Source organism: Puntigrus tetrazona, chromosome 8, assembly GCF_018831695.1.
Source record: "Puntigrus tetrazona isolate hp1 chromosome 8, ASM1883169v1, whole genome shotgun sequence".
Lineage (NCBI taxonomy): Eukaryota > Metazoa > Chordata > Actinopteri > Cypriniformes > Cyprinidae > Puntigrus > Puntigrus tetrazona.
The window spans coordinates 5693035-5719605 of NC_056706.1; the positions used below are offsets into that span (position 1 = coordinate 5693035).

At 36.1% G+C, this 26571-nt stretch overlaps 1 protein-coding gene across 4 annotated transcripts; it reads right to left on the reverse strand.

The window, feature by feature from the left end:
• Nucleotides 1–897: 897 nt before the first annotated feature.
• On the reverse strand, nucleotides 898–24157 carry rapgef1a (Rap guanine nucleotide exchange factor (GEF) 1a). Of its 4 annotated transcripts, XM_043247186.1 has the most exons (25): nucleotides 23903–24157; nucleotides 19925–20070; nucleotides 19615–19793; nucleotides 19345–19501; nucleotides 19116–19204; nucleotides 18774–18929; nucleotides 15037–15157; nucleotides 14629–14809; nucleotides 14118–14501; nucleotides 12243–12439; nucleotides 10644–10808; nucleotides 8632–8724; nucleotides 6741–6817; nucleotides 6510–6615; nucleotides 5936–6011; nucleotides 5461–5545; nucleotides 5282–5374; nucleotides 4811–4996; nucleotides 4646–4730; nucleotides 4459–4553; nucleotides 3795–3873; nucleotides 3614–3715; nucleotides 3099–3196; nucleotides 2877–3005; nucleotides 898–2716 (listed from the first exon to the last, which is right to left on the reverse strand). In XM_043247186.1, exons 1-25 carry the CDS (start codon nucleotides 23928–23930, stop codon nucleotides 2566–2568), a joined length of 3258 nt encoding a protein of 1085 aa, XP_043103121.1. In that variant the 5' UTR covers nucleotides 23931–24157; the 3' UTR covers nucleotides 898–2565. The 4 variants fall into 4 exon arrangements, with proteins under 4 accessions (XP_043103121.1, XP_043103122.1, XP_043103123.1 ...); XM_043247187.1 differs by lacking the exon at nucleotides 8632–8724 and having other exon boundaries at nucleotides 23903–24156; XM_043247188.1 differs by lacking the exon at nucleotides 10644–10808 and having other exon boundaries at nucleotides 23903–24155.
• Between the last annotated feature and the right edge of the window lie 2414 nt (nucleotides 24158–26571).

Here is a 26571-nt window from a genome sequence, read left to right on the forward strand (position 1 = left end):
CAGACGCCAAACGAAAAGTCCCTGCGCTTCGTGGCGTGTGATGTTTACAGATTCCAGCCTGTTCATGTCGTCTTAAACATTATTATTTCTTGCACTTCATTAATAGAAAAAAAAACTACCGACAGCCGTAGTTTTAAAGACGTAGACTGTAAAATTAGTACGGAAGTTTTAACTGTGAAAATATTATTGGCCTCTCGTCGTATGTAGGTAAGATGTACTTGTGTTTGGATGATATCGTTTAGAACCATAGAAAAATAGAGACTTTTATTTAATACTGAAAATATTGAAATAGATATGCGGTAGACTTTGGACATTTGTCAGTCTCTTACCTCAAAATGTTTTTTTTTTTTAAAAGATCGATGAATAATAACAATAATTTAATATAAGTAATCTTAAATATATGCCAAGATAGCCAACTGTGCAATCCTAAATCAGATATCACATTATGAATTTGAATGAAATGTTAATTTTTCTGAGCTGTTACACTTATTTTTTACATTAAATATAAATCTAAATATAATATAAATATAAATCTTCACTTTGCTCACAAGATCTGAAAAAAAATGTTTATTGTAATTATAGTTATCGTATGATCAATATAATTAAATGCACTCATATGAACTAATAATATTTTATTTCAGTAAGAAACATTTAATAACTTCATTATTCATTTTAAATTGTCTCAAGACAGAAGGTTGGATTCTTTAAGAAGTTTGGTTATCGGAGAAATTCTTGACTAGGTAATGGTTTCTAAATTATTTTTGTCACAAACTACTTCTGAAAGACATATTTAATCATTCACGTGCATATATATATTATATACTATGTCTCCCCTAACCAGAACAAATGGATCCCTAACACACACACACACACACACACACAAAACAAAGACACTGGTGATATGTATATTATTTTACCAGGTTTCACAGGGTTATGTGTACAGAGGTACATGTCAGTTGTATGTTATATGCAACTGAATCATCATCATGTTAAAAACAGTGGTGATATGTGGTCTGGGGTCTTTGGAATTTTGAAACCAACTTCAGTCCAATTCGAAGGTAAGAAAAGGTTCTTGTGTAAGCGTCGTTGCAGGGGTTCAGGCTCATACGCATGTCCACTTCAAACTGTTCCCTAACAGTTTTTAATCTTTGCTTCCCACAATCAACTTCAAAGTGCACATTTGATCACGTCTCACAACAACAGAGTAAATCTCTCTGCAAACGTTCCATTTAAAATCCTTTTAAAAAACAAAAGGAAAACTGCATTGTATAAAAAAAAACAAAAACACACTGACACCACTTCATAAACAGCTTCAAGCACTTGATAATCAGTCTTTGATCACTGCGAGGGCTCTGGGAGGTCGACAGAAATGTTATTTTGTGTCTTGCTGTTGTGCAAAGTGAAAAGTATTGAAATGTACCATACGAACGGTTGTAGCAAAACTCCTCAAATCTTTCTGGCAGAAACCACACAAGTGAAGACACACCTTCCTTTGCAAATAACGAAAGCATTTTGTTGATCTACGCACATAAATACATAAATAAATAGCAGAGATAATTAACAAAATAACGAGTTTCCCTGATTATTAGCAATTATTTGTAATCGGAAGACAACTGATTTTAAATAGGCCTCAAATTGCTGAAATTAAGAGGATGGGTTTAATATGAACAGAAACATAAAAAAAAATATTTATGGTGCAAAAGGTCATCGTGAGTTTATATCTTACAATTCTGAACTGTAAGATTAGTCACAATTACTATTCCAAGGAAGGAAAAATAAAATGAGAGAATTGTAAGCTAAAAAAAGTCTGAATTTTTTTTTTTTTTCGTCTTGGGATTCTGACCTTTTTTCTCAGAGCTGTGAGAAAGTCCAAGTCGTGGGATAAACTGTCGTAAACCTGATGCAAATTAAAAGTCTTGCTTAAAGAAATTTAGCAACAAAATGTAGAATCTCCTTTTGGGTTCACCTGGATACTGTGTTAACCGTGCAGAAAATTAGCAACAAAATCCTAAAAAACATGCTATTAATAGCCGAGACGGCGTCTCCTCATAATGACCTGTTATCAAGCATGCTTGAAGCTGTTCAATCCAGCAGCTGAATTTACAGCAATCCCCCTAAAGCCGAAGGGTCTTTATGTGCATTTGTTACGTACAAAATAAATAAATAAAAATATCAGTCTTCAAGGAAATTCCACATCCAAAGTGCCCACTGAGGCATCATGGTATTACTTCGCAGTTGGAGTCACAGTTGTTTTTCCAGATTGCACTGCAAACATCCAGATGGCGAGACGTCCCGGGATATCACAGAAAAATCCCAGGTTACGATCTCAAACCCCGTAATCTGAGTCATTTTGCTTGCCGCTGTTCCGCTTCAAATTTACACACAGGTTCAGACGCAGTGCAATTACGAAATAAAATCTAATCCAAAAAGAAAAAGGTTCAATAAACTGTAACAGAAATACAGTATAGTTTCCAGTCTCGTAGCTGCCATTACAGTAACTTGTGATTGCTGTGTCTTGCAACTTCAGTGGCTTTCAAAAGCAGTTTGTTGTTCTAGCCTAGCGAGCTACGTCCTTTCCTCTCGTTCTGTTTTACGGCGAGTTATGTTGCGAGGCTTGATCTTCAAAGAGAGCTCCCACAATGCCTCCTCGGCTAGATGGTCGCTGAAGTCGTTAAAGAACGAGACAATGTCATCGTTGTGTTTGAGGTCATAGGGCCTGGAAGAAAGAGAAGATATAAAATGTGAAGAGGCATCTATTAAAAAGTCGGTCGTGCGTGCTCGTTTTCACAATCCGCTACATTTACAAGTCCTGCATATTTAGTTTTCAGCTGTTAACGGATGTGAAAGGGCTTTTCCAGTGCTGTCCAAGTACTCACACTTGCTGGAAGCGCCTCATCGTGTCCAGGATATTGAACTGCTGCCAGCGTTTGGAGAAGTTGATCTTTCCATCGATGAGGTCAGGATTCCCAAGATGCACAAAAGTTAAGTCCTGGAGGATGAGCCCTCTGCATTTTGTGGCAAAATAGGGGAAAGATTCTTTAAAGACGAATATGACGTTTTACACGCAATTTTGAATGCTTAACGCGATCTGTTCTTACAGATACGGTATACACGGAGGCTCCACATCTGCCAAAGCTGCTCTGTACGCCCGGAAGGAGGAGGAACTGTCAATTAAAGTGCAATATTCCTCCAAACCCTGTGAAGATAACAGATATCAGTTACTATGACGATCGACTGAGCACTACGATAATATAGAGACAGACAGTGCTCTCTTGTAATTAGAGTATTTCTCATAATCTGATTACTGTTAATTTATTATGGATTATGCGATTATACATTATTCCCACAATTACAGTAAATTATTTATTAGTAAATGTCTTCATAGTTCCATCAAATTTTTCTTTTCAAATATGGGATATCACAAAGATAGAAAGAAAAATATATATTTTAAGGAACATGTTTAATTGGAAGACTAAAACAAGTATAATAAAAAAGTAGTCCGAATACATTGATAGTAACCTAGATTATGTTCTTAACTACAGCTTTCATCATGTAATCTGTAAAGGACTACAATTTGTAAGTAATCTACCCAGCTCTGAAGCACGTGTTTTACCTCTGACGTTTGCTTCTGCCATTCCAGTCTTCTGATGGGCGCTGAATCCAGCGCTGATAATATTGCCAAGTACGAGTTGAAGTTATTGAGTTTTCTTAAGTGCTGAATTATAGAGAGACACAGGTTCAAGGTTTTTGATCGGATTCATTAGATTCAGTGGAGGAATGAAATTTGTTTGTACCTTCATTATTTTGATGAACTTCAGAAGTAGTTTTTCCCGATCCTGGGCTTTCTCTTGCTGGATTATTAAGGATCGAACCCTTAAATAGAGACATAAAGAATGTATGTTCTGTATCCTTAACATCTGCATGCACTGAGATTTACATGCAATGAAAAAAAGTATCATATAGGGAAATTGTTACCGTTTTTTCACCACTTTTAATCAACTTGAGCAATTGATTTTCAGAAACACAAATACAACCTTGGAGCTTTATGCGTCTATAAATAAGCTTTCCATTGATGTGTGGGTTTTTTTTAGGATAAGACAATATTTGGCCGAGATACAACTATTTGAATAAAACTGCATATTGAGAAATTTGCCTTTAAAGTTGTTCAAATGAAGTTGTTAGAAATGCATATTACTAATGAAAAATTTTACGGATATATTTCCATCTTCATGGAACAAGATCTTTACTTAATTTGCTAATGATTTTTGGCATAAAAGAAAAATGTTGGGCTTTTGCTACAAATATACAAAAGAGACAGCGTCCAAGTGAGGTTCTTGCAGAACGTGCTGTTGCATGGGCCACTTTCACAGAACTAGTTTCCTGGCTGTGCTATGGGACCTGACATTTCTTTTCTCAAAGGCTGAAAGTTCGACACCAGCTTGAGAAGCAGCATCATACCAGTATGACATGTTGTTGAAGTGCTCTGTGAACTGGGTCAGATTGGGGCTCTTTTCCTCGTTCTGTTCCTTTGCCCAAAGTAACACCTCTGGGATCTGCAGTAAGTCAGGAAAAAAAAAACGTGTTGGAAAATACTGAATCAATTTCAAGATAGAAAGCATGATGAACGGCATCAGAGAAGTCGTGCCTCTATCTTATAAAACAGCTCAGCATCGAGGAGAGTCAGCTGGTCTGCGATCTCATGGCTACGGAAATCGTGCAGAGTGCCGGGCCTGTTTCGAAAGACGAAATCGGTTAAATTCACCCGAAATGATCAGTTTTTGAAAAGACAGATGATTCAGGTGAGCGTTACCTGGCGGCCACACCTCGTGCAGCCAGCGTTTTGAGGGAATTAGTGTACTGCAGAAACTTCTTCTGCTGGACTTTATCTAGGATGTTTTTGCGAAGGACCCGGGCCAGGGTCAGCTCACCGTTACACAACAGATTGAACACAAGCTCCATGAGCTGCTTCAGGATGTCTTCTGTCAGCTCCACCAAACTGATGAAATACAAAGAAGAGTTCGCATTCAAATAAGCTTCACAAACAAGAAGCCACCTGCAAACAACTTCTAGGTGCGATTACTTTGTAAAGCAATATTTAAAATGTTATTCACATCTAGTACATATTTGTGGCAAATGTTCACATTTACGCAGTTTCTTGCGACGTCGCAGAAACTACGTAAGTGCCTTCAAGAACTCGAGCTGTAATCTTTTATCAACCTTGTATGTGCCAAGATTGTTAACGTTATGGCAAAATAGTCAAGGAAAAGTAGTTCCAGCTCACCAAAGCTCATCCACGACGCGCACCAGCACGAAGAAGGTGTTTTTACTAGCTCGTTGTTTGATAACATCAGAGCTGAGAGAAAATCTGGTGTATGTGTTCAGAGTTAAGGGAGAGAAGAAGCTTGGGGTGTAAAAAGGTTAGCAATGCAAAGATTTCCAAAGTGCCATCAGAAAGGATATCTATAGCGGAGCTTTTTAATGAGGTCCTCTGGGGTTAGAAACGTTCGGTATGTGGTCAAAAAAGCTTCACAGTATAAAACTCGATCTACAAAAGAGAATATAACATGCATTATTTAATCATAATTATAGGGTAAGATTCAGTAACAAGAAATAGAAAAAAAAAATTACAACACTGTTTAAAATTTGGGGTCAGAAAATACATTAAAAACACTAATACTGTAAAATATTATTACATTTTAAAAAATGATCAATGTTGAAAACATTACATTGCGTTGCTTAATATTTTTGTGGAAACCATGTGATTTGATCATTTAAATACATCCTACAAAAAGTATTCATTTTCATCAGCTGCAAGTATTCATTACATCTTTTTCTACTGAGCTCAAGCTTTTGAGTTTGTTTAATGCACGTGCTATTAAATAAATATTTAACACAAAATAATGGACTGCTTTAGATCAGAATGGATGATTCTTACCTTTGCGATCTGTTTCGGTGGCATGAACTAATAAAATATCCCCTGATCCAGCTCTCACATCAGGACCGTCATCGTTCTAAAAAACACAGATTAGGATTATATGGTTTTCAACAAGCAGGTCAAATTTAGAGCTTTTCATGTAATCACCTCCTAAATATAATTTCTCAGTGGCATCAACTTAAACAACCAGTATATACTTAGGGTCAGCTGAACCTCAACGCATGCTGAGACGCCAGGATGTTTCATTTCAAGACACGTTCCTGATTTCAAAAGCAGAATGGAACAGGAAGCAGCATGTCTGCTCACTAGAGTCATATTTCCTGTCTTATTGTAGAGTATATCTGGTCTACTTATTAACTCTCTCATGTATTATCTCAGCGGAGATGCTCTCTGCAGTAGGTCTGACCTTGCAGTGTGAACAGTAGTATTTCACATGTACTCCAGTATAGGGTTCAGCCCAGCAGCTTTAATTCACAGGCAGAGGGCAGCAGAGAGCACACTAGCTCTTCGAACATCATTGCAACCAATCAAGATACAAACTTAAAGATCGCTCTTTCCGTTTCTCCTGTTTTACCTCTTGCTTTAGTGTTAACCGAGAGACTATCTCTTCGTGGTCTATCAGGTAGAGCTCATCCACTTCTTCTGAAGTCAACTCCGAGTCCACACACTTCTGCTTCCAGCTGTGAATGAGAGGACAGCTTATCAAAAAGTACAGAACGTGGAATAAAAGGCCTTTTCTGTTGGGAGAAAATAAACGGCATAAATCACAAAAAGATTGACTGAGGTGTTTCTTTAAAGCAGTTACCCCTCTCGGTCTGCTGGATCTTTGCTGTGTTCTGAAGCAGGGTCCTGCAGCAAGTCCTCGGCACCACAAGAAGAGTCCTGGCAATAACAGAACAGGCTATCAGAAATATCGTTCTTTCCAGAGAAAAATAGGGCGAAAAAGAGACGTCTCTGTTAATATGCTTCACAGTAACAGGACAGCAGGACTTATTAATTAAATGCAAAATGCATAGTTCTGCATTTCACAAAACATTTAACACAGGATTGGGGCATAATGACAACTGCAATTTAGTAAAGCCACTGAATAACTATATGCACCACTGTGAAAAAGCTTGTTTTTTTTTCTTTTTTTTTTTTTGAAGTGATCGTTTGAGCAGAAAAATACTGTAAAACAATTATATTGTGAACTAATAATCCAATATTGTTTTAAAGTGCCCCTATTATGGATGTTGCAGTGTAACAGAGCTCTAAGTGAAACCATCCGGCAAAGTTTTCAATCCGAAAGTGTGCCGTTATTGCCTCTCAAAAGAGTCGACTCTGAATCCTTAAAATGAGTCACAAGCCCAAACCAAAATATGAACTTTTCATGATACAGAATAGGGGCACTTTAAAATTAGATGTTTTGAAATTTCTATTTAAATACATTTAATATATATATATATATATATATATATATATATATATATATATATATATATATATATATATATATATATATATATATTTATTCCTATGATAGCAAAGCTGTCAACAGCCATTACTCAAATATGATCTGGTGCCCAAGAAACATCATGACCTTATTGTTGTTGTTATTTCTTTTTATTATGTGTTGCTAAATATTTAATTGGAAACCTCAATACGTATTTTCAGAATTATTTGATAAATAGAAATGTCAAAAGGAAAGTATTTAAAATACAATTTTTCTAAAATGTAAAGGTACTTTTGATCATCCTTGCTAAATAAAAGCATCCTTGCTTATTATTTAAAAAAAATTACTGACCTCATTACATATATATATATATATTATCTTCACAGAAAGTGCCTTAATACCCATCACATGCATTAATAAGTGATTATCGATGATGATCACCAACATGAGGTTAGATAAATCATTTGCGTTAAGCTGTTAATTAATAAATCAAACACAGAGCATCGCCAAGGAAAATATGCTTATGTGACTTCACATCACAGTTTTTGTCTATGCATAGTAAATATGCATATACACTGTAGTAGATAATTACATACACATATATGCAAACACTAAATTAATAGACTGCACATTCACAGTTTCACCAAATGATGTTTTGTTTTGTTTTTAAATCATGCCGCAGTATAAAGTTAATTTTGCAGAAATGTAATGTTGACATGACCACAAATGGGTGAATCTGATGATCTGTTCAAGGGGTTTAATAATTACTGCTGCAACTGCAGGTTTTATATTTTGGAAAACACACAATCATCAAATCAACGATTCCTCTTTTCAGTTCTCGAATCCCATCGCAGCAACTCAGTTTCACAACAATGTCTGCGCACAAAGTCAATGAAAAACTACAGGCCTCGAGTAGTTTTTTTTTCCGGTCACACTGCATGCAAAATCCTGCACAAAAATACATACTTGACATATGTCCAACAATACAGAGCAGGATTTTGAACCAATTTTACTGTGGCCAGGGGCCGCCCAGTACGGCATGGTAAAATTCCTTATGCAACAATACTGAGTCATGGCTGGTTACAAAAGCTCAGATTAGCATGCAAGAGATTTCTTGTTTGTCGTTTTTGGGACACTTCATAAAGTGTCTTGATGGCAGGTGTTTAGTAAGATTTGCAATTAACCAGTCGCGTGATGCAAAGCCAAGCATTACATTGACAAACAGCACAAGCGCAGCATGTCATGCTGACATGCTGTTACTTACTCCATTGGAGAGAGTCACATCTCCATTGGCTTGGTTGGATGAATACAGATTGACGTATTCACCCTCCCCACCTTCATCATTAGCACTTTCGCTCTACAGGAAAACAAGAGGGAGGAAAGCACAAGCATTGACAGGCTTGAGAGTAAAGGTTTGGTTTCGGAGCTGATGCCCAAAAAAATAAAGAATTTGGCAGAAGGAGTCTATAGCTCTGGTGGGCCTGAAATCAAAGGACATTTGGTAGCAAAGCACGACCGGCCTCAGGAAACTGTGATGTTGATGTTGTGCATTAAAGGTAACTGCCTAAAACACTCTTAATTGTGGTAAAAATCAATGTAACGAAAGGCCTCGGGTGACTCACTGCTCAACTGCAGCAGAAGAAATACAATAAAAGGACATCAAATGGTCAATACATGATTACATTTATTCATAACTATCACAATAAACAATTCCTTCGCCAAATAAGATCGTTAACAGTCTCTAAACTGGAAGCAAGCATCATTTATCATGTAATAAAACTGTATTGCTTTCATTCTAATCAACGTTGCTGTCTACATTATAAGTGTATTGACGTCAGACTCTTAAGCAGACAGCTTCATTGATTACAATGTGAGCAGCTGCAATAAGCCATGTGCTTCTAGTGCAGACTAATGCAATAGGAAGTAACTATTTTCTTTGATAATTTAATGCAGCTTACAATGCGGTTTTAGTACATTTAATTCAGTCCATTTAATTTTGATTATTATGGTCTGACTGGATGATTTTTCATTTTGTTTTGATATGGTGAATTTTTAAGCTAAAACATATCAATTTACTTTAGCTCTTAACTAGCGATGAAGAATTTTATGCATTATGGTTTCCTTTTATTTTGTATCTTTTTATGCATTTTATGGAACTTTTTTAGGTTTTTAGGTATTTTGTGAATGTTGGTATTATTTTTCAATTATAATTGTAAGATAATTATTACTAAAGTTAATAATACATTAATAATAATAGGAGTAATAATTATGATTAAAAGAATAATAAACCAACAAGAAAAACATTCTATAATAAAAAACTATTATCAGCATTATAAAAAAAATATATAGTAATTAAATCCCAAAGTTGGTCCATTGAATTACTGACACTCCATATACATAAAGAAATGGGACACAAAGTACCAGCTACTAATCCTGACACAGATCACCTATATTTAGGAGACATAACATCATAACAGGCAGCTCAGTCACCTAACAGCGGGAAGCCCGACGAGTCTCTGCTGGATGATGCATGTTTAACCTGAGCCTTTCAGCAGGTCACAGTTAGAGGACCCCTGTGCGGTGCATGCTTTTGACTCTTTAGATCTTTAGATCTGCACCACTAAAGACTAGAGGCGCATGCGGGGAACAAAAAAAAATGAGGTAGCGCTGCCATTAATTGAGGTTGTGAACTATTCACTGCCTACAGGCTACAGCACCTGTGATTCATGTGAGCTACTATGAACATGTTTCCTCTTGTAGCCGCTGGCGCACACACACCTACACAGAGTCAATAATTAGACAATCAGCAGTGTTTGCATGTTTGTGCTACTTCTCAGCATGTAAACAAATCTACAGAATCGTAGCTGTGATGTTTGCAATGCTGCACCGCAAAATTAAAAGGAATGAAAATTTGCTGAAAGATGTACAAGCTGTTGTCGCTGTCGTCAAAACTCACTCCTCTGCAGCGAATGGGTGCCGTCAGAATGAAACCCAAACAGCTGATACAAACATCACAGCAATACATGTTTTGATGGGACAACCTTCTCAATGGAGTCTATTTTTGAAAAAACAAACCCATCTAAATCATGGATGGCATGAAGGTAAAAAAAAAAAGCTGAATATTTTAATTTTTGGGTGAACTATTTTTCTACAATATACAAGCACTGCTGTCAAATTAGGATTTAAATAAAATATTAAGATATTAAAGATGAATTTATTAGTCCAAAAAGAGAAGAAAAATGTGTTAGAGGCCAGCAAAATGCAATCGGGACTCACCATAGGAACAGGCAGGGAGCCCTGGCGGTTCAGAGAGGAGTTAGATGCAGAAAGGCTGAGAGCGGTTTCTGTCTCACCAGGGCCAGGCCCAGACACACACTGCTGCAGCTGACATGACAGAGAAGAGGAAGAGGAGGAGGAAGGAGATGCAGAGTGCGAGGAAGCCTAGGAGGGAAGAGAAGAGCAGAGGAAGGAAGAGAAAAAAGGCCAGAGATTGATGCACACAGTGTGGATTACTAAGCAGATGTGAGCTGAATGGAGAATAGACTTTAGTCAGAGCAGACAGCATATTAAATGTGACGCAAATGAAAAATTTTTAATCATGGTTTGTGAAAATTAGACGTGACCTAAGACCTCAAAAGCCCTATTTGGGTGCTATTTTTAAATCGCGTTCAGTTAAACATGACGTCTATTCAGACTGAAGTTTACTGTGCGGCAGGAAAGAACGACGTTAAGTGAATGAACTGTGTAAAATATTGTGAGACAAAGGTTTCTGTTTTTTCGCCTGGTAAGCTGCTTGTGCTTGCTAGTCAGAGCATGGGAAACAAAAACAGGAAATCGCTAAAACTAAAAGCTAAAATGGCTAAACTTGCGGGTAAGATAGCTACTAGCACATAAGGTTACCTTATACACGAGCTTGAAACTAAGCAACACACCTCATTGAATCCTTCTGCTCAGTCACGTGGAATGGGAGAGAAAACAATGGAAACCGAGTCAAATGAAATGAGGTAGATGGGTTAGCAAGACAGGAATGAGGACAAAAGCAAGAACAGTGCATAGCATTGAAACAGTTGCTTTTAAAGCACCCCATATAAATATATAGCATTATATTGCTATTTTATATATTTTTCCTCTCTTGGTGCCCACTTATAAACTTACAAGTATAATATATATATCTAACACTTGCATTGAGCTTTCAAGACACCTCTTTACATGTCAAACGAGATGTGTCTTGCTGCCTTTTTCTCACAACTGTTGTCAGACTTCCTTTCAGGTCCAGTATGCATTTAGTCATTTATTATTACACATAAAAATGCCTCATCCTTTTATATCGACCTCTTTGTAAAACTGCATTAGAAAATCGTAAAAAAAACAAGTCTGTTCTAAAATGTGTCACAAAAAAAAATAAACATCAGTCACTAGTTTTTTTAGATTTCGATGCCACAAAAAAAAAATGTGCAGAGCGCCAGGTGCTACATGCAGCCACATATAGCACAAGATTTAAAGGATGTTACCACATTTTACCAGCTGTTTCTCATAGGCATTAGCTGAATAAACATCAGACGTGTTCACACAACATGCAGTGAGAAAATGGATGATGTAAGATAAAGACAACTTTTTACTGGTATAATATGACCACTGCTTGCCCGAGGCAGCACTTGAACTTCAGTAAGACCAACAGAGGATGAATGCTTTGCTTCAAGCAACTTAATACAAGCAATAATCTGACTGTACGGGAAATATAATACCATTACCATTATGATTAATGGTGACTCTGAGGAGGATGAAATTTTGAACATTTAGGGAGGGTGAGAATGAGACAGAAAGTGTGTAGAGCGTGCGTGGGCACAGCACTGAGGGCTGCGATCTAGCTCTCACCAGTTGTCTCTGTTTGGGTGGCAGCGCTGGCGGAGGGAGGGTCTCGTCGCTGCTGCTGAAGGAGTCGCTCAGACCGTACACTTCCTGAAAACGCTTCCTATTGCGCTGCTCGTAAATGCTTTCGCTCTGAGGCGTCTGGTAGAAAACGGAAGGCAGTGGCTCAGAATAGTCCTCCATAAACTGCATGTACTTCAGAACTGTGGGTAAATAGGGCAAAAAGTAAAAGGTTAAATCAAGACACAGGTAGACAGGTGGTGAAACCTGGCTCATGCACAGAGAGTGTAAAGGTTATAATGCCAAAAGGCTCTGAGAGTAGTCTGAATTTAGCATATTACATTGTTTATCATTGAATTAAACGGAATTTGGTCATATTCTCATTTTGTGTGCACTTACAATTCTCAATATTCTGCTTATGTGTGTAAAATTAACAATAATTTCATAATAAATTTAATTGCACGTAGTAATAATAATAATGTACAATTAATTCAAATTCATTTAAAAATATTAAAATAAATCATTACATACAAATATCATTGTAATATTTTATAAATTATCTTGCAAAAAAAAAAATTTTATATAAAAAAATAACACTAGTTTCTCTATTCTTTTTCTATACCATCTATTTTTCTTTTTGTTTATTATATAATTTAAAAATGAACAAACTTGTTCTAGCATTTTCATATTGCTTATTGGTTGATTTTGATTGTTCACATTGTTTTCATTTGTAAGTTGCTTTCAATAAAAGCATCTGCTAAATGTCTAAACATCAATGTATTATGTATCATCTGCTAAATGTCTAAATGCAATGTATTATACTCAAACTATTTATCCTCATCTATATTTATATTTATAGAATATTAATTAATTTTTTTAATCCACATGCAGAGAGACAAAAGCATGTTTTCCTATATTTCTGAATTCATCCCACCCCGAAAATTGTCTACAAAGCTCTGTAATTGTGAGTTAATAAAATTTAAAAGAGAAAAACAATTTAGCATCCTCTGTGTTGCCTCACATAAACTCTATCAAACCATGCAGCCCACGTGTTGAACCACGCCAATTTCGAAACGATTCAATCGTCCCTCCCTCTGAACAAGAGTCTTTCAGCAAGAGCTCATTTCCTGCCGGCTTGGGTGAGGCCTTGAACTGTATTCAGTCAGAGATTTCTCCAACAAAGGCATTATTCCATCTGACCTCACACAGAAGCTGACATCACCGTTTCCCAACCCCTTTCCCAACACTGAGGGGCTTTACAGAGAAAAACTGGCTTTGCCATACTGCGTCATACCTCGCACACATTACACAAGGAATTAAGTGAACTGTGCAAACAGCTTAATGTGAAGACAAACAGAAATGCCAGGGCTTGAACTACTTTTTTGGTCATAGTACTTAAAGATTAAACGCTGCTTTTAAAGTTGGCATGAATATAAAATTCACCCAAAATGCATGTTATTTGGTACTTATTAAGTTTTTACTTTTTTTTTACTCAGGGTGATATATATATATATATATATATATATATATATATATACACATACACACACAGACACACCACTGATGGCAACAGATTAAACCAGCCTCCCTGTTTTCATCCAGAATATCTTAAATTATATTCTGAAGATAAACAAAGCTTTTATAGGTTTGAAACGACATGGAGGTAAGTGATTAATGACCTAATTTTCATTTTAAAATGAATATCGACATTATCATGCATTGATGTAAACACTATTATAGTTACATAGATCTTGTTGTGAATGGGTCTTAACTCAATTTTATTATAAGTGCAACAGCACTACATTGTCAGGTCTAACTAGACAAGCGTTTTTTGGTCCGGCTTGCTATACTACAGACAACTTTTGAGTTCCTCATACTCACTATGGCGACTCTTCTTCTCCGGCAGGGGTGGAGGGCTCTGAGGGATCTGTGCGTTCTCAGCAGGGCCAAAGTGTCCCATATATTCTCCAGGGTTCGAGGGTGGCATTGAAGGAAACAGAGGGAATGGTGGGGTCTGCATGTCCTCATCAGTAACATTGTCATATTGAGAGTACAATCGTTCCACCTGAGGCGGAGGGGCTCTCCGTTCCTTCTTTGGGAGAGCGGGTGGTATCGATTGAAGCTGAACAGGGAGGGAGGATGATTCATTGTGAGACTCGGGGAGCGGGCTCAGACAACCCCCTGTGTGTGCGGGAGGGATCTGGTCGATGCTAGACAGGTCCTGATGCAGGAAGTCATAATCGGGGTCGTAGCTCTCCGCTGTGTCTGAGTAAAGCAGGGGACAGAACAGAGAAGATAAAACTCATCAATATATTTAAACCACTCTTGGGCCATGTAGTCTGACAAGCTATCGTTTCAAAGTAGCTTTCTCAACAGTGATTTAAACACTCACCTAGAGTCTCACAGCTGGTGTTGCGAGAGCACTGTCCGCTGTCCTGCTCCAAAGATGACAGCTGTTCATCTGACTTGCTCAATATGCCAATGCTGCCACATGGGGACAGTCGTGGCGATTCTCCTCCATAAGAGTGACTGCCTCCTGAAAAACGCCTCTGTAAGGCATCTGCCTCATATTCCTTCAGATGAAATTAAGAACAGTTAACATCAAGAAACAACCAAACATTAAATATTTATGATCCTTAGGGTTTCAAACCAGTATGACATTTTTTTAAATAATGTCTTTGGACCCTACGACTTTAAATTTCATGGATAGTTTAAACACAGTCTAAACAAAACCACTCGTATGTCACATGGGTGTATTTTGTAGCAATATCCAAGGTCACCCTAGGTACTATGTATATACCTGTCGACAGATACCAATAGGAAGACTTGAACCACTTGTGGTACGACTCATTGGCGCAACCATGGCAATCCTTGTGGGAGACGGTGCCGACTGACGCTTCTTTGGGGGAAGAGCCGGTGGACTGCAAAGGGACAGGGAGTTTGTTTAGCCAAACACTAGCATTGAAACAGGTAAATTAGTCTCACGCAAGCTGTCAATCAAGAAACCTACACACAAATTCTGTGTTAAGAAAATCTGCAACCAATCCTAAGTGACCAGGAACATTTTTTCAAAGCGAAAGTGGAATCCAGCTCTAGAACCACAAACCACAACATCATAAATCAGTCATTCAGTCGGTCTGTTTAGTTGCTCTGTCGCCCCAAAACAGCTGCTAACGGTGAAGTCACACAGCAGAGAGACCAGCAAAAGAACTGACTCATAGTGAATGTAGAGTATGTCTGGCTGACATTTACAAATACCAATTAACTTTTGAACAACCCGTCTAAGCAAGCCAGGTCAGATAGATTTTCTTAAATTGTTTCACCAGACAAAGGCTCGAGCGGAGATTAAATAAGGTTCTCGCTATGAAGGGAAACTATAAAACACCTGGAGGATCTGTCATAGTCCTAACAGGTCATTTATTTATTTTAACATTCTGACTGATGTAAATTCGTTTTCAGCTGTGAGCTGAGACACTGTTGGCCATGAAAGCATCTGCATGCCATTTCAGTGAGCTAACTGTGCTCCGCAGCACATTTGGGATATTAGGGCTGCTACGACCGAAAACAGTTCAACAAGAAATTTCACTATTAATCACTGCGCATGCAGAACTTTCATCAGAGATGTCATGTGCAGTTTTAAAAAAAATATTTTAATTAAAAAGTGAGCTGCAGTGAAAAAAAAGGGTTTGATACAAGTTGTCTGAAGCATGTGAAACGTGCTTAATGCATATTTGATACAGTCAGTTGTCACATCAAGACCTCTGACAGAGTGAGCATTGTGGTTGAGAGGTTTAACACAAACACAACTTAGACTTTAACGGTTATATTCTTATAATGTGAATATTTCCGGTTTGAAAAGCGGCACGTCCTAACAACAAGTGTGCTGTTAAATGTCGCAGCCTTATCAAATACTTGATACACTGTGCGAATGCTTATTAGGTATGGAAAGAGAGTGCAATTATTTCGACAATGCTAGACAACAAAATGTAGGTTTTAAAGAATGGATATGTATAATGCTGTAATCTAAATCTTAATGATCATTTGCGCTTTTGCATATTCACACTTCCACAACATTTTTTTTTGCACCACCAGTGTTGTCACGGTATCAGCAAAATTCATGCCAGAGTCATTTCACAATACATCATGTCAATATCAATACAGCAATATCCAGTAGCAATGCAAATGGCAGGGAAGAATAATTGTTTATGTAAATTATTAGAGTAAAATTGTTAAATATGCAATTAAAATAATGGCATGCTGCATTCAAATTTTCCTAATTTTCCATTATTTATTCAAGTAAACAATCAATAGCATTGAGTAGCCATTTTCTTTGCTGACTGTCTTATTAAAATCATAAACAATTACATGAGGGTGAGTAAATGATAACAGGATTACAATTCTGTTATTATTATTTAGTAAATTAACCCTATTAGTAAAGAAGCTGGCTTTAAATTATAGACAAAAAAAAAGGGAACAAACCAGTCGGTAAGCTAAACTTGGCATCGAGATAATCTCAAACAAAAAGCTTATATCTCAGTGGCTGGAAAGACGCCAAAAACATGGAAATGGCAGCAAATAATTCAGAGTACAAAGCAAAGACTCTTTTATGCCAGCGGCACAACCTAATCCTCTCCTGTCTAGACTTGGTATCAGAATATCCCGTCTTGCTGTTTCTGTCTCTCTTTCTTGTCTCTTTCAGTCTTCAGTGGAGAGCTGACACTGTTAAGTTTGTTTCTCAGAAAACAGCCCATATGTCAATGACTGTCTGCTAGAGGAAGCCGAGCCTTCGCTGCTGCACCCTACAAAGACCCGAATTCTCAAGTATACCACTATTTATATCTCTCTTTCGCACCTTTTCTTTTAGGCTTCCCACAAACCGAGATGGGTCTGTGCAATCATCTGTAAATAAGACCAGCACTTTAAACACACACGACATGCTGCTGCAAACCACATCACACCTGTGATCTCTAAACGTTTACTGCATGTAATCCAGATAAGATAGCGTGATAAGATAACACAGCAAATTTTGTATTTCCTTTTGCTGCTCACCTTGTGCAATAATACCGCCTTGCACTCGCTGCATGAAGCTTGTAAGACTAAATAAACAGAGATTTCCAGGAGTGCACAGTAGTACAATGACAGAGCAGGGCATTTTATGTAGTTACCTTTTTCTATAGGGTTCTATAAGGATTGCCATTTTAAACTCAAAAATGTAGGTTATATCTTAAAAGAGGTTGAATGCCCTGTTATATTCTAGATTTAAATTTTGAATATAAATTAAACAGAAAAACATGTATAAAAAAAAATAAAATAAACATTATTATTTCGATAAAATACTATAAAAAATTTAATATTTTATCAATTTAAAGAGACATAACATCCCCTTTATACAAAAGTCATATAAGTCTCTGGTGTCCCAGAATGTGTCTGTGAAGTTTCAGTGCAAAATACCCTAGAGATCATTTATTATATCATTTTGAATATGCCTATTTTGAGTGGAAACAGAAATACTGATTTCCATTACTTCTACATGTTTCTTTAATTGCAAATGAGCTTTTGCTCCCCAGAGCTGCTAAACACCGTTTTGGTTCCGAGTATCATGTTCACTGAGCTGAAATCATGCTTTTTAAATCATATTAATTTAAACATCTGATGTATGAGTTTCTAAGTGGACACATCTAAAGAACACGGACGGAAAGCAGCTCTCACGACATGTTCTCATTCACAACCAAGTTCATGTTTAAAAACACACAAGTTACAAAAACAGTCGTTTATGTCTGTGAAGGTAAACAGCTGGGAAGGAAATCACATGTTTATTTTAGATCTGTGTGGCAGCAGCAATACAAAGTTTTGTTCTCTTTCTTCCTCTGAGGACTGGACTCTAAATAGTGTCCTGTGCTCATCTGTGCACCCAAGTACAGTACAGTTAGCATATTTTGCTCAAACTTTCGCCATGGCATTGGAACTGGTAACCGTTGTCGCTTTAAAGATTAAGTCGCAGGTGCAAATTTACAGATCATGGGGAGGTAATATTATAATGAGATCCCTTTGCAACATAAGGAAAACAAAAATCAGATGCGCTCTAAAACAAAACTACATTTCCATGGTTGGTAGATGCACTGTGGGCCTGATTATAGAGCTTAAAACCTGGAAAAGTCTGATTTTCATGATATGTCACATTTAAAAATATACATTTTATTTATGGAATAATTTGTTTATATGGCATAGTTAAAAAAGAAAATAAAAAAAAATAGTAGCACGTAGTTTGAGGTTTCTTAAAAAATAAATAAATACATAATATTTAATACATTAAATGTGTATTTTATTTTACACACACACACACACATATATAAATAAAAATGTAATATAATATGTAAAATTATTTATAATTAAAACACTATTTTGTGTGTATAGTGTATACATATATCCCATACTGAATATTTAATAGCATTAAAACACTATGTATTAATATATTTTATTTTACATTATTTATCTAATGTATAAATGCCATAAAGATTTAATTAGACATTTTCATACCAATGTTCAGGCACTTTGAGTCCAGGTAGAGGAGGTTTAGGAGGAGGGGCCACTTCCTCATCAGGGACATTATTTGGGGTCTCCGTGACCTCGGGTGGGTTCGTTGTATCGCTCAAGACGTTTTCTTTCGTCTTAATGACAGGAGGCTCTGGAACACTGCCATAATACAGAGGTATACATTAATGACTTGGCATTTCAGCGCTGACACGCAACATTGTATTATAGGTTGACAACCCAACAGATGACTTGTACTGCATTTGAATGTGGCTTTGAACATAGAAATATTTAACATTTCAAGAACTTGAAGGCATAATGTTGTTTTTTAAAAAGGTTTACATTTACCGTTGTGGACTGGCGACAGGAGGCAAGGTTTTGACAGGTGTCGTAGGGGAAGGGTGCTCCTGTTTCTCAATGGCGACTTTAACCAGCTCCTACAGGAAACCACACACAAAGTCAGCTTTGCACACAACACTATCAACTAAGAACAAAACCCATAGCTAAATACAGCTGGAATATGGGCCGAAAATAGCTGTCAGACAGAAGACAAGTCATGACAGAGTTCTATTAATACCTTCACACCATCCAGCACTGCTTTGATCACAGTGGTGACAGTCGTAACCGTCTCTTTATCTTCCAAATTCACCCCCTCCAGCATCACTTGGTCCGACCAGCGAATGAGGTTTGCAAGACTTTGATAGAGTCGACTGAGACAGGAGGACACTTTTGAACTGGTGACAGATGGACAGGGGAATAAAATATTTATACAGTTCAGGCAGAAAACATGTTGTTTGAAAGCTGAACAATAAGCTCAATCTCTCAAGAAGCTCAAAAACATTTTTACCTGCTCAGTATCTTGCCGTCAAGTTGTACCAAGCCCATGATGGCCTCTAGAACTTTGCTAGCAGAACCAGGGAGCATTTCCAAGACCTTCTTGTCCACCGCCATCTTGTCGATTATCGTTTTGAAGTACCGCAAAGCGCTGACCACTTCTTTCTCATGCTCCTCTAATCGACTCAGACTCTAAATGTGATAGAAAGACAGTCAACCAACGTCTTCAGTATATCTCGAGATAACAACGTGCTTATTTGCCTTCAGATTGCCCGTGCTTTCAGACCAAAAGCTTTGTTTATGAAGCTAACATCATCTACTACCTTTGTCACAGTCTTTTCTGGGGACTTCACGGGTTGTTCTGGTGGTGGTTTGGACTTTTTGTTCGATGGTGTCCGCTTGATTTTGGGAGAGTGGAATTTGTCCTTCAGTTTCATTGTAAATGATGTCAAGTGGGAACGCTGGGATTCTGAAGGAAGACAAAATCACACATTGTTATGAGGTGATTTAGCTCCGAAATATCTTTGATACAAATAAATAGACATATTTAATGTATATCCCATCCAAATGAAATATTTTGTTAAAATAATATATGTATATACTGTCTGTTTGTGTGTATGTGTGTGTGTATATATATATATATATATATATATATATATATATATATATATATATATATATATATATATATATATAGATATATATATATATATATATATATATATATATATATATATATATATATATATATATATATATATATATATATATATATATATATATATATATAGAAATAAATAAAATGCAAACACATGCATGTATATATTTTAGAAAAACATATTTAACAGATTTTACATATTAAATCTATAAAAAATTATATATCATTGTACAAACGTAATATATTAAAATATATTATATATTAAAATATTTTCTGATTATATACTGTAGGTGAGTGTGTAATATATATATATATATATATATATATATATATATATATATATATATATATATATATACACACAAATATAATTACAGTACAGTAAATACAGTACACATACATATATAATGTAAACTTATTTTTTAGCATGATTAATTGTTTGACAATTGTTTATGCAATTATACAAATATAAATACATACATGTAAAAATATGTACATATTTTAAAAAAATAACCTGTATGTGCGTATTTATATATGCATCATTTTACACAACACACATAAATTACACATATATATACACACACACACTATAAGTTTTTTTTTTTTTTTTACTTCTAGTAATTGTTGTACATCAACTTAGACTTATTTTCAGTTAAATAACAATTGCAATTTCTGTTGACATTGTTGTTTTTAATCTAATTATTATACTGTATTTAAGCTTTATTTCAATAAACAATAAAACTTTTAATTACATTTTTTAGAAACACCCCAAGTACTCATGACATCTTGCAGTAATTCATGCAGAAGCTTTCCAGTTCACTGCTCTAGACACCAACCATATTCCATATCTTGGGAATATATGCGAGAAGAGACGCAGGCCTTTGTGTACAGTCAAATCCTCTCCGACTACAAACTGAATTGGTCACAGTGGGACTTACCGCTCTCTTGGAGCGTGCCGCTCTGGAACGAATTTTGGTGATGACACTATTGTGCAGGCCACAAAACCATTTAGGGGCAATTTATCCTCGCACACATTAAAGGAATAAAGTGCTCGGGGTTTTCGTGGGCACTCTGTGAACATTCAAATCATACGATACAGAAAAATCAAGAAAGAGTCCGACAAGTGAGTTTTGTCAGGACTTGACTCACGCGCATATCAGCTTTGAAGGTTAGGTGTGCATTATTTAGGCTAACGAAACAACTTTCTGAAAAAACTCAGCCTACAGTTGTGAAATTTAGTGGGTTTAAAGCAGGATTTAGAAATTACCAGCTAGTCGGAAGCAGCTGGTTTAAGCAGGAAGGACATTCTGATTGAAAAAAAAAGTACAAATTGGGTCAGTCATTGTTAATATTTTAGGACAGATTTCCTGGAGCGAAAAGATTGTAAATGTACATTTAAGTTTGCTACTGGTAATCTGCCCTTTAATTTAAAAAGACAACATCAGATTCAGCGGTCACTGAAAGTAAATGCATTAAAAATTGCACAGGACTGGAATTACCCAACGCTTATCGGTCTTATCTCACAGTAACTGATGTGACTGCTAATCTAAACAGGTTAAATTGCCCATGAGAGTCAACTTCCTGAAACACCGTCTAAGAAAACGCACCGTTCTGCTAATAAAAGCTCAGCAGGCTAATAGGGTGTGCATGTGCTTTCAGAGGACATGATCTTTCCATCCGCTTCTTGATCCTCACGCAGTGGGAAGTGCAGTCTACAAATTCATGTCCTCTTTTTTTTTTGTGCATATCCTCTTCTGAAACAAAATAGTTGACCACAAACTCTGAACAGAGTTTTTTTTCTCTCTATCACGCTTTCAAGAACCATCCTCAACCGCCGGCCAAATCTTAACTTACATTTTCCACCACCAAGATGAGCTACTACCAAACACTGGGTTTAAAACATCAATGCACGAAAGCTTCATTAGAGCCGTCCGCTAAAATGAAAACTTGATTTTAGACAAGAGTTTGTACTGCATTTGCATTGATTTTTACTGCTCTTTTGCGTTTTACGACTCTCAATCAGATTTGTGCAATATTTGTGCAATATAGCCTAGAATATTGTGCAATATTCTAGGCTATTTTTAAGTCATAAAAAGGCAAAGTAACAACAACAACAAAAAACCTGGAGATGAAAATATTGTCAGCATGACCTGATAAACTTGAAAAGTGCAAAAGAAGCTACCGGGTTTAAAACAAGAACGTTTCGAGAGAGATATCTGAAAGCACAAGACACTAGCCAACATCCTCCTACGCAAACCATCATCTACGTCGCAAGGCCATTTACAGATGATCAACTGAACTTCTGACAAGAAGTTACCCACAAGTGATTCAAATTTCTCTGAACCCTCTGAGAAAGGAAGTGACAAAGCTGGCAACCTCACGCAGGGTAGTTAACAGACATTAAGCTTTATTCACAAAAAGAAGTCGCACATACACCGTCTGAGTGCAAAAGAGCGACACATAAAACTTGCACCGAACCGTTTCTGTGCCACTATCGCTAATCTAGCCTGGCATGAATCGAGCGATTCAAAACGCATCGAATGATTAAGGAAACTGAAAATGACTCATTTAAAGGCCACCTAAGACATAGGCTGCGGGATTTTGTTTCATCATTGAAACAAGATTTGGAGAATTTCAGCATTGCATCATTTGCTCACCAACGAATGGGTGCCATCGGAACCAGAGCCCAAACTTTTAAAAATGACAGCAATTTTGTTGCAACAATTACCTTGCACAAAAACATAAACCGCAGATATGTTTATTATTGACAAGGTGATGCAATGCCATTATGCATCCATTTAAATGCATCCCAGAATATTGCTATAACATTTAAATCGTTTGTTTATCTATGTGAAGCTCTGAGTGAACTGGTAACCTACAGTAAATGACTCAAACTTCTCTAAAACTTCAGAGAAAGGAAGTGACAGTAGTCGTTTGTTAGTATAACTTCTTTCAAGTCACGAAAACATGAGTAGAAATCGTAAACAGTTAAAAGAGCATGTCTCTATATAGCTGTATATTTACATTTATATATCACGTCTATATTCAACTGTGGATATCTATCTATCTATCGATCTATCTATCTATCTCATACACTTACAAAACATATATGAGGAAATATGTCATAGAAACCGTTCAGATATTAGATTATATATATTTTTTAGTGATAAGGAGTACATTTAGACACACAGGATAGTACATTTTGTGGACAACAGACCAAAACACGGACAGAAAGGCCAGAACAAAAACAACCGTAACACAAACTCTATATGCCGCCACGTAAAAATCACACATTAAAATAATTAGCGAATAAGAAAAAAAAAAATAGACGAAAACGAGACGTCTGACAGCTAGCTAAAGTCAACAACAGCGCTATAAGCAGCGCCGTCCACACCCAAATACAGCTGTCTGAGACAAACTCATGTAGACATTAATGGCAAATTCTCTTATCAGTGTATTTAAAAACCCGAATATGTCATATGAGGCATGTATAAGTCGCGTTTGGCTATTAATAATGAGATAAAGACGAGATGCTTTGATCCTGTCAGTGGCCTTGAACCCCCGTCTGACGCTAATGCTAACGCGGCTAGCCGAAGTTCATCCTTCACATTATTAATATATGTAAACAAATGCAAACGCTCACCTTGCTTACTGTCTATTTTTCCAGACATTTTGGTGACAGTAAGTGAGCTGGTCACGATTAACAACCGAAAGATGTTCGTTTCTCGCCGTTATTCCAGCATCTTAAGGAGACAGACCGGTCGGTGTGGTCCTGGTCTGTGTGTCTGTGTATGTGTGTTTGGCTCTGCCTCCTCCATCCACACACACACACCACACACACACACACACACAGAGAGAGAGAGAGAGAGAGAGAAAGAGAGAGAAACACACACTCACTCAGACACACAGACAGACCAGCGTTAGATGATGATGTTGAGTGGAAGTGCGGGATTTCTGCAGCACTGGCGCCCCCAAACGGTGAAAATAATACATCGACATTGTAAGACTTTATTATATTATATTATATTATATTATATTATATTATATTATATTATATTATATTATATTATATTTCCTGTAATTACCATAAAAATATGAACATATTTACCATATTACATTATATTATAAAAATATAAAGTTCTGTAATTCCCATTAAAATATGAACATATTAATATTATAGTGTATTATAAGGTGGCAATATAATGTAATTTTATGAAATAAGTGTTTAGATTTTTTGTCAGACATTTATATTTTTGATATTATCTTATCATCTTATTTTATCAAAAATAACATTATATTATACTATATTATATCATATTACATTATATTTTATTATATATAAAATTTCCATTTCGGCCTGCATTGTTTTAAATTTCGTTATAATGATACTGTGTGATGTTTCAGAAGCCCAGAAAAAAAATAAATAATAATAAAATAAAATAAATAAATAAATATATATATATATATATATATATATATATATATATATATATATATATATATATATATATATATATATATATATATATATATATATATATATTTATTTATTTATTTATTTATTTATTTATTTATTTTGACATTATATTAACATACATTATAATTATGTGAAAATATAGCTGACTTTTTTAAAAATCATGTTTTGTATTCCTGGGCTTTAGAAAATTACAACAACGACTGATATTCACACATAAACCGATACATTTTTAGATATATGCATTATCATCGTTAGCACATTAAGGCAATGCCTTTCACAACAAACAAGCAAAGATTAAATGAGAGAAGGCATTAAATAATATAAAATGCATAAATAATAATACTAATAATGTACTATTATAATATATTAAATATATGGGAATCGTATAATAAATATCATAAGTATCTCATGTGTGAATCAATCAAATAAATACATGATAACAATGAAAAAAAAATCCTCAGGAGTTGTAGTGTGAGTCTGTGGCCAGCAGAGGACGCGCCTTCACCACATCTGAGCTCTCCTCGATAATAACACCATCACAGTCGTATTCATCCTATCGTGTGCATAAAACAAAACAAGAAGTTATATTGAAGGCAAAATTATGAAAGGGTTTGAGACATCAGTACTTCATTTTGCACTAGAGGACTCCTGGTGTTCTTTATTCTGATAAATAAAACGTATTGATATCATTGATATCATCTAATCCAATTAGAGACAAAACCGGTTTATTAAATTTCTCTCTATATTGTGCGTAGTTACCTTTCCTTAAGGATGTAGGGACGATATTAAAAATGTTATGACCCCATAAAAAAAATCTAATTAAACTTTTGTGGTTTTTAGTCCAAGGCTGTAGCTCTCGGGTCATCGTTATGCTAATAGCCGACTAAATTTACTGTAACATGACTGACCCACATGTTCTCTGGCGCGTGGCTTACTAACAATCAGCACAAAAAAATAATTGGTTAGTGTTGTTAAATAAGTACGGTTTAACCCCTCCAAAAAGCACTTTAACAATTTAAAATAGTAGCCTGCCTCACAGATCTCCATTTACGCTCACCCAATTAATTTTTACGACTACATTTGGAGTCTTTTTGGGAGGAAATGAATGCTTTTTAACAGCAAAGATGCATTGAATCGATCAAAAGCGACAATTAAAACTTTTACGTTGTTTCAAAAAGCACCTTCAGTGCATTGTATCTCAAGCACCAAATCACCAGATTGATTTCTGAAGGACAATGCGACACTGAAGATGATCCATCACAAGAAAAAAAAAACATCGAATATATTGCGATAGGAATCACATAAACATTTTATTAATACAATTTGCGTTGTGTTTTTAATCAAATAAATGCAGCCTCGGTGAGCGTAAGAGACCGCTTTCAAAAAAATGTTAACAAGAATTGAAACCGAACCCAAACTTTCTGAACGGTATTGTATATTTCATTATTCCATCTTTGAATCACGCACTCCTCAGTTCTTGGCCTCGTGGGACAGAAGAGTGCTCGTTGGTTGCACACAGAAGAATCCCAGAGTGTTTTCCTCATACTGTATAGGAAGTATGCGTACTATTTCGCTAAAAAATGCATCAAGGAAATGATATTCATTAGTCTCCACCGTAATGCTCGCTCTCAGTCATTACTTCTAGAGAATACAGCTGTCTATAAAGACAAGCGAATGCGGATGCTCCCTTTTTGCTTAAAGCTCAGTAACTTCGCATCTGCCAGGAAAGAGCTTTAAATTGCTATTATAACTTGTAAGTTGTTTTTGAAAAGCGCTGCTTGTGGTTTAATGAGCCACTGTCCTCTGCTCCACTTTGAAAGACAGATAAGACGTTG

Bases quoted from the DNA above. Each gene is read 5' to 3' on its own strand.
- rapgef1a (XM_043247186.1), bottom strand. From the start codon at position 23,930: ATGTCTGGAAAAATAGACAGTAAGCAAG. The intron at 19,502-19,614 runs GTAAAAATGTTT...ATCTGTCACCAG, and splicing joins GACGGCAAGATACTGAGCAG to TTCAAAAGTGTCCTCCTGTC. The intron at 4,731-4,810 runs GTAACGCTCACC...CTTTCGAAACAG, and splicing joins GCACGAGGTGTGGCCGCCAG to GCCCGGCACTCTGCACGATT.